We start from the raw sequence: 11,372 nt of genomic DNA on the forward strand, positions 1-11,372 counted from the left end.
CTATCTTTATCAGGTCACCACCTACATCACATTCCCTGTCCCTATCAAGGCTATTCCCTGCACCAGGTCTAATTTGGTGCGTAGCTTTGTGTATGTAATTAATTTCCTAATTTATTTTGACCATTCCTAGTTAATATCTTTTGTTATGGAGTGAAATCAGTAATTTTTTCAGGACTTAAATTCTATTGTTTACTTATAAACAAAAATAAAATCTGTAATAATTATAAACATTTGGAAGAAGAACTACTAGAATCCTTTAAGTATTTACTTGGCTCTATTCGAAAACATGTTAGCAAAGTCAGCCCTTATTTAATTCCAAAATAATTACCAGATTGGTCAAAAGCATTGTTTGCATAACTAGATCTGCTAATTTCATTATTTAAACAAATAATTTGGCCTAATCTTTGTGGTAGAGAGAACTGTTAAAAAGGAGGAATTTTTCGATCTATTCATATAATTGAATGAGTTATGTTTTAATTGTAATTTCTGTAACTTAAAACATCAAAAAAGTATAGTCTCAGTGCCTATTTACTGTGAGGATTTATAAAGGCCCTATGTTTGGTCCTGAGACAGTCCGTCCACGGCCAATTTTCAGAGGGAAATTATGTACTGCTTCAAGTAACAACAATGCATCAAATTTAACAGTGGAATTAGTGTAACACAAATAGGCCATGTGTTAAGGCAATGACAATGTCTGTTCAAGTTATTTGAGAAATAGTGTCACACATACCTTATTCTTCTGCAAGAACTGCGAACTGTGTGGTTAGGTTTATACTGCTCATAGATGTTCAACAGCAAACTATCATAGCAGTATGCTGATGTTTGCCTGCAACCTATTAATGAGGCTTATCAAAATTTACCAATAGTGAGCTATGTACTGTTGGGGGTTGTGGACAGTGACAGTAAAGAACTGTGAAACACAACTGTGCAACTGTTAGCTACATTAATTACAGTAGTCAGTGTTGAACTTCCACCCTCCAACCCCCCCCCCCCACCCCCTATTTTTTAGCCAGTATAACAATGCAGTACGTCGACACCAAGGACAAATGAAGAAACAAAGCAGGTGAACGTCACAAGCTTTCAGCCAAGTGCTCATTGGCCTTTTCCAAGAGGTATGACTGCCAGTGGGCTGCTGGTACACCCTTATATATGCTAGCTGCCAGCTGATATCACTGGTGCTCACAGCCTTGCCATATATGGGCATAATTTGACTTGGCATTCAATATGCCCACTTCAACCATGTGATCCCTGGATTCCACATCATTCTGAGCTGCAGGAGGCCATCTCCATTAAGGGCGTTATTGATGATTTTTATTTCAGTGGCTTATTTAATTACACAGTCCCAAAAGCCATTAGTGTGAGCCACAACAGTGGTTTCATCGAATTTGATCAAGCGACCGTTTTCTAAAGCATGTTCGGCTAAAGTCGATTTCTCAAGGTAGTGTATGCGATAAAGCCTCTTGTTCTTCTGTCTGCATTGTTCTACCATTCATACCGATTTCCAACATATGACTGGCCGCACTCACAAACCATCTTGTAGACCCGAGGTATTCTGCGACCTACTCCATCTCTAACTGGTCTCAGGACTTCCGAATATTTATCAGAGACCTGAAGATCAATTTGATTTTGTGTCTTTTCAGTAGGTGGCTTGTCTTGCTCAACATGGACCCACAGAATGGCAAGAAGACATGTTTCTTTTCCCACTTTTTGTCGGTGGTCTTATTGTGATTCTCACTTGAAAGCACTCCATTTATTTGATGAATGTTGTAACCGTAGTTCCTGAAGACCATACTGTCACCCTCATTAAGATGAAGATGGTCAGTCTGGTTGATAAAATCATTAGACCACAGAGCTGTGGTCAAAACACACAATAACCCTGAAAGAGTGGTTTGGTGTGGGGCGGTAGAGGGGTGACGAGGACCGCGGTGGCCATCGTAGGGTTGTGGACCACTCTGGCTGCGGCATGGATGGGGCCCCTCCGTCGTTTCTAGGCCCCCGGTTAACATACAATACAATACAATACAATACAAAACAACACAATGATGATCATTTATGAGTCACTGCAAGCTTAATATCAGTAACATGTATTGTCTTAATACAACTGGCCAGAGCCAATAGTTTTTCTTATTGCACAAAAAAAGTATTTCATTCTCCTCCATCTATTTTTCTCCTTTTCACATCAAAACTAAGAATATTCCTGTTACTGTCAACTGGAGATACTACAAACACATTTTTTGTGTTTTCTTGATTTTATAAAGTGTGGTCAGTTATGTTGTTGTTGTTGTGGTCTTCAGTCCTGAGACTGCTTTGATTCAGCTCTCCATGCTACTCTATCCTGTGCAAGCTTCTCCATCTCCCAGTACCTACAGGAGGCTACGTCCTTCTGAATCCGATTAGTGTATTCATCTCTTGGCCTCCCTCTACGATTTTTACCCTCCACGCTGCCCTCCAATACTAAATTGGTTATCCCCCGATGCCTCAGAACATGTCCTACCAACCGATCCCTTCTTCTAGTCAAGTTGTGACACAAACTCCTCTTCTCCCCAATCATATTCAATACCTCCTCATTAGTTGTGTGATCTAACCATCTAATCTTCAGCATTCTTCTGCAGCACCACATTTTGAAAGCTTCTATTCTCTTCTTGTCTAAACTATTTATCGTCCATGTTTCACTTCCATACATGGCTACACTCCATACAAATACTTTTAGAAACGACTTCCTGACACTTAAATCTATACTCGATGTTACCAAATTTCTCTTCTTCAGAAACGCTTTCCTTGCAATTGACGGTGTACATTTTATATCCTCTCTCCTTCGAGCATCATTAGTTATTTTGCTCCCCAAGTAGCAAAACTCCTTCACTACTTTAAGTGTCTCATTTCCTAATCTAATACCCTCAGCATCACCCGACTTAATTCGACGACATTCCATTATCCTCGTTTTTCTTTTGTTGATGTTCACCTTATATCCTCCCTTCAAGACACTGTCCATTCCGTTCCACTGCTCTTCCAAGTCCTTTGCTGTCTCTGACAGAATTACAATGTCATCTGCGAACCTTAAAGTTTTTATTTCTTCTCCATGGATTTTAATACCTATTCCAAATTTTTCTTTTGTTTCCTTTACTGCTTGCTCACCTCACCAAAAGTCTTGTTCCTCCTGCCACCGAACTTCACTAATTCCCACTATATCTAACTTTAACCTATCCATTTCCCTTTTTAAATTTTCTAATCTACCAGCCTGATTAAGGGATCTGACATTCCACACTCCGATCCGTACAACGCCAGGTTTGTTTCTCCTCATAACAATGTCCTCCTGATTAGTCCCCGCCCGGAGATCCGAATGGGGGACTATTTTACCTCCGGAATATTTTACCCAAGAGGATGCCATCATCATTAACCATACAGTAAAGCTGCATGCCCTCAGTAAAAATTGTGGCTGTAGTTTCCTCTTGCTTTCAACCGTTCGCAGTACCAGCACAGCGAGGCTGTTTTGGTTAGTGTTACAAGGCCAGATCAGTCAATCATCCAGACTGTTGCCCCTGCAACTACTGAAAAGGCTGCTGCCTTTCTTCAGGAACCATTCATTTGTTTGGCCTCTCAACAGATACCCCTCCGTTGTGGTTGCACCTACGGTACGGCTATCTGTATCGCTGAGGCACGCGAGCCTCCCCACCAACGGCAAGGACTATGGTTCAAAGGGGGAGGTGGTTGGTTATATAATTGATATCAATGGGTTTCTGTATATCATTCAGGTTCTTAAGGGCAATTGTAGCCTCAAAATGAATGGAAATCGTGTTTATGACATGTTTTAACAACATTGTGTGTAAAGTTACTCCATTCAAAGAGTACATGCATATTCAAATGCAGAGATATGTAAACAGGCAGAATATGGCACTGCAGTCGGCAATGCCTATATAAGACAACAAGTGTCTGGTGCAGTTGTTAGATTGGTTACTGCTGCTACAATGGCAGGTTATCAATATTTAAGTGAGTTTGCACGTGGTGTTATAGTCGGTGCACAAGGGATGGGACATAGCATCTCCGAGGCAGCGGTGAAGTGGGGATTTTCCCATGTGACCATTTCACGAGTGTACGGTGAATATCATGAATCCAGTAAAACTTCAAATCTCTGACATCGCAGCAGCTGGAAAAAGACCTGCAAGAACGGGACCAACGACAACTGAAGAGAATAGTGCAGCGTGACAGAAGTGCAACCCTTCCACAAATTGCTGCAGATTTCAATGCTGGGCCATCAATAAGTGTCAGTGTGTGAACCATTCAATGAAACATCATCAACATAGTCTTTTGGAGCCGAAGGCCCACTCGTGTACCCTTAATGACTGCACGACATGAAGCTTTACACCTCACCTGTGATCATCAACACCGACATTGGACTGTTGATGACTGGAAACAAGCGGATGGATGTGTAAGGGTATGGAGACAACCTCATTAATTCATGGACCCTTCATGTCAGCTGAGGACTGTTCAAGCTGGTGGAGGCTCTGTAATAGTGTGGCGCGTGTGCAGTTGGGAGTGCTATGGGGCCCTTGATATGTCTAGAGATGACTGTGATAGGTGACACATGCGTAAGCATCCTGTCTGATCACCTGCATCCATTATTCATGTCCACTGTGCATTCCAACAGATTTGGGCAATTCCAGCAGGACAACTCGACACCCCATACATCCAGAATTGCTATAGAGTGGCTCCAGGAACATTCTTTTGACTTTAAACACTTCCACTGGCCATCAAACTCCCCAGACATGAACATTATTCAGCATATCTGGGATGCCTTGCAACGTGCTGTGCAGAAGAGATTCCACCCTCTCATACTCTTATGGATTTATGGACAGCCCTGAAGCATTCATGGTGTCAGTTCCCTCCAGCACTACTTCTGACGTTAGTCGAGTTCATGCCACATCATATTGTGGCACTTCTGCATGCTTGCGGGGGCCCTACACAATATTAGGCAGGTGTACCAGTTTTTTGGCTCTTCAGTGTACTTTGCAAGATATTTGGCAGTATTGCCTTATAATGGATAACTTTACACACGTCTGGAAATTTTAAATGGAAAGAAAACAGAAATCTGAAGTGGCATGACACTTTTCATAGCTTTATTGACTTGTTGGAACCTATTACAAGGATAAATGCAATATGGCAAGTCATTTAAATTTTAAGTTTTTATTATGTAAATTGAAAATAATGCTTCTGCTGTGTCTGGAGCACGAGTTTCTCACCTTCACTTTTATAGTATTTCTATAGCAGGATGAGGCACTACTAACCTTGATTTCACTTCAATAAAGACTGGATACATACATAAAAGATTGCAGGTGTTCTTTGAACTACAAAGATCATCTTTGTAATACCACAGGTTCATCAAGTAGCCCCTAGTTATTGATTTTGGAGATATCTCCAACATCAGGCCATACAAATGTCTATGTTGAGTCACCTGTCATCTTCACGAACTTAACTTGAATCTCATCATAAGATAGCACTTGTCCAATAATTTCCTCAGTAACCTTATTTTCTGCTTTTGTTTGCAGTCGTCGTAAAGTTACCCCCACCCAAGCAAAAGTCACACACCTTTGCTTGTTTTCAGCTTGCTAGTAAAATGTCTCCACTAAAAAAGTGTTTCACCTACTGTTCCACATAACTGTGACATGGCAATGACAGTTTCTAAGCAATGTAAAAATACGTAAAGATGCTCACATCCAATTAACTGCATTTATCATCCTGCATCATGATGTATGAACAACACTGTCATGATTTTTCAATCCAGTAAAGTTCGCTATGTCTTATCTAAGCAGCCATTTTACTCAGAATTTCCAAAACAGGCCATGGGCGGCACCCCACAGAACTTAATGGAAAGTGTGTAAAGTAACCCAGGTTGCATAATTTAACCCAGTTTATGGTACATCAAATTCAGTCGTTATCTTAAAACCATTGCAGAGTATACCCTTGTACGTTTCATCCTCTCAGAAACTAAACTCTGCTTATATTCTGCTAAACACAAAAATAGTTTTATACATAATCACTATTATGAATTTGAATATTTTATTTCCATGCATTCAAAAGACAGCAGTAGATTTTAAGCAACTTTCTTCTTCTCTGAATTTCTAATTCTTCTGAAGCACACATAAATTTGATAATTACTGAAGATTTTTGTACCCAAATGTACAAAAAACTTTGGACGAAAACAGAAGGCATTCAGCCTGATCCATCTATTTGCCATGCTTTCTGTCAAACTACAGCAAGCTGTAGTCTCAAAATAAAATGGCACAAAACCTACAGCACTGCTCCCTGTCTAGCACTGCTGCAATTGCATTCTCACAATGAGTGGCTTTTGGATATTAGCGAGATCATGAAAACCAATCCTCTGCAACAGTTAACATGTTCATCTGATGATTAGATTATAGTGTATGTTTTAGAGTTCAGTTGTTACATCATATTTCAAAAGAAAATATAAAACTGACAAGAATATTTAGAACATACAGAGTGAATATCGAACACACACAGAAACTGGCAATAGCAAGAAAAACTTTCCTGAAAAGCAAGATGATGTTAACAACAAATACAAATTTAAGTGTTAGGGAGCCTTTTATGAATGTATTCATTTGGAGTGTGGTGTCATGTAGAAGTGAAAGGAAGAAAATAAATGGTAAAGAGAATATAAGCATATTTGGTGCTACAGAAAAATCCTGAAGATTAAATGTATAGATTGGATAAGTAACAAGGAGGTACTGAATGGAATTAGACATCAAAGAGCTTAACATCAAAACTTGCCTAACAGAAGAAAGAGATTGATTAGACACATCCTGAGGCATCAAAGAATAGTTTAATTTGGCCTAGAGGAACGTGTCAGGGGTAAAAATTGCAGGGGGAAATCAATGTTAAATACAGTAGGCAGGTTTAAATTGATGTAGGGTGCAGTAGTTATGCAGGTAGTAAAAAGTTTATACAGGAAAACAAGTCAGTCTTCAGACTGATGAATTCAACAATAACAATAAGCACTCTGTATTACTCGGCAAGGTGAATCAGTTACCTGGCTGTAATGGGAACTACTTGGCGATGTGACTTGTTACAGTAACGTTCCAGTCCATCTCAGAGTGTGAGCACAAAAAGGGACTGCAGAAAATACCTTTGTGGAAAGCCATGACTACTTGCTATTAACATCATTAATATTACAGGCAATGAAAACGAGGAAAGTGTGATAGTGCTGACACAGAAGGTGATAAAAGATGCATTCAGTTAGGGAATGGTGTGCAAATTACAGAAGGAGGGATATGATGCCAAGTGGAGTAGGACATCAAGTATGTGCTCCAAAACAGAATTAGAGAAATGCATACAATAAATATTTCATTGGTGATCTAAATAAATTGCTGCAATATTATGGCCATGGAAGGAAATACAATCTTTGCAGAAATTTCACAGCTGTTGTTTCACTGAATTAGCCTTCCCTACTAGAAAAGAAACTCTAAGAAAAACTGTTCCATCTATGGGATTTGATTTTAGAAGTTGCTAGAATGAATGAGTCATGAACATACTAGCAAAAAAGCCCATGATATCAGACTTTTAAAAAAATTTATAAAATGAAGCATTAGCATAAAGTGACCAATGGTTTACTTAGATGAGCCATGGATCGAGACACACTACACTGTGAAAAATATTGCAAAGTGGCAATGTGTGAACAGTGTCATCAGACAACAGTGCCAGAGAGCGTTTCATTGTTGTGACTGCAGAGTTTCATTTTTTGTTCACATATTCTCTGTGACAACAGGAAAACTTCAGACTATCATGTAGAAATGGCAAAAAAAATACAAATCTGTAGAGACAAAGAAAACCAAACTTTCACATTAATTATGGAGCAACAAACACTTTCTCTTTATTCAATTGGTAAACTCTTGCAAAAAATGTCCCTTCTTACTGCTGTCATGCCATCTAGACCTAAATCCTACAGAACTATTATGAAATCTTGCAAAGATAATCGTGATACATCACACATCTTACTCTCTAACCTGAAAAACTTAACAGCTCATGCCTCTGCTGCTAATAAATAAATGTTGTTTGTCATCTAGCTTGGTGCATACCTTTTGATGTAACACTACTTTGGTGATTTATGCATCAATTTTTCTGGTTATAGTTGGCATTACAAGGCTAAGTGGGTTTCCTTCCAAACCTTTCCACCTACGAAAAATTTGAGATGGTCACTGGGAATCAAACACAGGACCTTGGCATTACTAGGCACAAATGCTAACCACTAGACCACAATGTCACTTTGCTTATGTGGCTGTGACATTATCTTTTACTGCTGTGTCCTTAGAAGACTTGAAAGTATACGTATCATGCCAAAAAAGTGTGTGATGATGAGTGGAGGAGACACACTTTGATGGCCAAGGAACTGAAAATATAAATAAAATCACTCAGCACAGATTCAAACAAAAAGTCAGCATTGTCATCCTCCAATGAAACAGCAGCAAAGAATCAACAGATACACACGTAGAAAATAGCGATGTCACTGGGGAAGATAGTTTTCCAGATATTGCCCTTCTTACTGCTGCCCACTGTGAGCAGCCTAGGTGAGATATACTATGTGTCCCAATTCCGGTCTTATTCTAAATGGGTACTTCATTTAGATGTGAGTATAGACATTTAGCGTGCGACAGCACTCCTCTTGTAACAGTACTGGAAGGTACACAATTACTACCTCCCCTCCTTGCTTATAGGGCATGAACACAGGGGCACCGGCACCCTGGCCAGATAATTGGATTGCTTTGCTGGGTAAAACTTCAGCTAAGGGAATTAAAATACACTCATCTATGGAATCTAAAGGAAGTTCTAGACATTACAGGCATAATAAAGAAGAAAATTGTAGAAAATAAAGTAACTTTTGCATCTGTTGCCTAAAGATGCTTCTACTAGAATAAAGAAATTTTTCTTGCTGTTCTGAGTTAATGCATACACAAAACATGACACTTTGCCCTCACTTGTTCCTACCAACACACAATTCTCATTTAACAAAGAATTAAATACTGCTCTTGGTTGGTGTCGCAACGTAGTTGTCAGTCTCACACATTGCAATTCTTGACTGAATTACTCTGCCCATATTCAGTATGTTCTGGTATAAGATTAGGGATCATGGTAGTGAGTTATGGTGACACATGACAAAAACAAAATTCAAGCTTACTTTGAAACTGGTCACACCAGGAAGAACGTTTTCCTCTGGAATTTCAACTTCATCTAAGAAAATCATTCCTGTAGCAGATGCCCGAAGTGAGAATTTGCCTTCTATTTTGGGTGTTGCCAATCCTTTAGCTCCATTCCATTCCACAATGAATCCTCGTAACTTGCCGTCTTCACATTTTGCCCAAATAATTAAAATATCTGCAACTGGGGCATTGCTTATCCTGAACAGACAATAAGTTACATAAACATAGATGCAGTATTACAAGTACACTTTTCAAATCAAAAAAAATCAACACAATGGAAACTCATCATAGATAGTATTAAGGAACAAGCATATGACAATATGATGTGTCTGAAATACCCAAATATAGCTACAGGTATGTACTATTATGCATGCCCACTCGGTTAGCTGTGCAGTCTAACGCACTGCTTTCCAGGTAGGAGGCATGCCGGTCCCTGGCACAAATCCATGCAATGGATTAGTGTTGAGGTCCGGTGTGCCAGCAAGTATGTGGATGGTTTTTAAGGCGGTTTTCCATCTGCCTTGGCAAATGTGGGCTGGTTCCACTTATTCTGCCTCAGTTACACTATGTCAGCGATTGCTTCACAAACACTTTCTCCATGTACGCATACACCATCATTATTCTACCATGCAAACATTGGGGTTACTCTCGTCTGGTGTGATATGTTCCTGGGGGAGGGGAGGTGTCCACTGGGGGCTGAACCGCGCAATAACCCTTGGTTCGGTGTGGGGCGGCGGTGGGGTGAGTGGACTGCTGTAACCTGTTGTGGGATTGTGTACCACTGTGGGCTATGGCAGGGACGAAGCCTCTCCATCATTTCTAGGTCCTCAGTTCCATACAATACAATATTATTATGCATGATTATTAACATAGAAAAGCACCAGTGTAGGATTTTTATAACATAAGAAATGATATTATTATTATTATTATTATTATTATTAACCTTTATTTGTCTATGATACCTTTACAGCCTTGAACATTGTAATTGCTGCACACTTACAATGATGATATCATGTCGTACATATAAGGAATACATAAGCTAAAATAGAAGCACATTAGATGCCATTATATAAACATTCAACGCCACTAATACACTGCAACATTCAAAAGTAATACTACTGATAATGGAGTTCAGAAATGTCTGAGTGGATATAAAAGTCTTTTAATTAACAGCTGTTTCAACTTGCTCTTAAAGAAATTTCCACAGAGCTGCTTCACATTATTTGGCAACCTATTATAAAATGCAAGTGGACTTTCATTTGTAGCACTTTTGTTACTCAGTATCATAATAACAACACCTTATGAGACCTTAGTTTCTCCCAGTGTATAGAATGTCGTCACCCAGCTGCATTCCCCTAAGTTATTTGAATACACCTTGTTCATGTATTGCATTAATAAAATCTCTATTCATTATGCTTATTGCATCATTCTCTTTTACAAATATAATTGTCATAAGCATATACCTTTACTGTATAGTCAATAAATTATACTTAATATAGTCCCAACACGACTAGTGTTTGCTTACAGTAGTAATAACCATAACTAGTATCTTCTGAAGCCTGAATATTTTATCCATGTAGACTGTGGGTGCTCCACCCCAAATTTCAGTCTCGTGTTGTAAATGAGAAGGGATTAATCCATAGAGCATTTGTTTAATAATAGGAGGAGTTATATATTTTTCAGGTGTTTTAGCAACCAAATATTTCAGCTAGTCTCTTTACAGATGTAGCTGACAGACTCTTTTCATGTAAGACACTCATCAATAACAATGTCTAAAAATTTATGTTTATTGGATGTTTCAACTGTAGACAGTGATTCAATATTTATATACACTTGAGACTGGTTGCAATTGAGCACCAACTTTATCACAACAGTCTTGGCCTTATTCGGCATAAGTTTATTCATGATCAGATGTTCCATGATTAGTTCAAAGTTGTCTTTATTGTTTTGGAATGCTATCTGCTCATTGCGGCTGAGGATAATAAATGCTGTATCAGCAGCATAGTTCACTAGCTTTAAGTTTTATGATCTAAGAATACTTCCCTGGGAACTCCAAAGTTGAGAGTCTTGTATACTGATTTTACTGTGGGGCATTCTTACTTCCATTCTTATAAGATAGTTTAGCATACTGTCTCCCATCTCAGAGATAACTTATGAATTTTAGTG

At 39.0% G+C, this 11,372-nt stretch overlaps 1 protein-coding gene across 1 annotated transcript in view; it reads right to left on the reverse strand.

The window, feature by feature from the left end:
* LOC124722275 (glutaryl-CoA dehydrogenase, mitochondrial-like) overlaps positions 1-10,220 on the reverse strand; it is a 28,039-nt gene extending 17,819 nt beyond the window's left edge. Inside the window, exons 1-2 of the mRNA XM_047247461.1 lie at positions 10,207-10,220; positions 9,185-9,404 (exon numbers count right to left, since the gene is read on the reverse strand). Of these exons, the coding sequence (XP_047103417.1) occupies positions 9,185-9,404; positions 10,207-10,220 (234 nt within the window). The remainder of the gene's footprint in view (positions 1-9,184; positions 9,405-10,206) is intronic.
* Between the last annotated feature and the right edge of the window lie 1,152 nt (positions 10,221-11,372).

This window comes from Schistocerca piceifrons, chromosome X (assembly GCF_021461385.2).
Source record: "Schistocerca piceifrons isolate TAMUIC-IGC-003096 chromosome X, iqSchPice1.1, whole genome shotgun sequence".
Lineage (NCBI taxonomy): Eukaryota > Metazoa > Arthropoda > Insecta > Orthoptera > Acrididae > Schistocerca > Schistocerca piceifrons.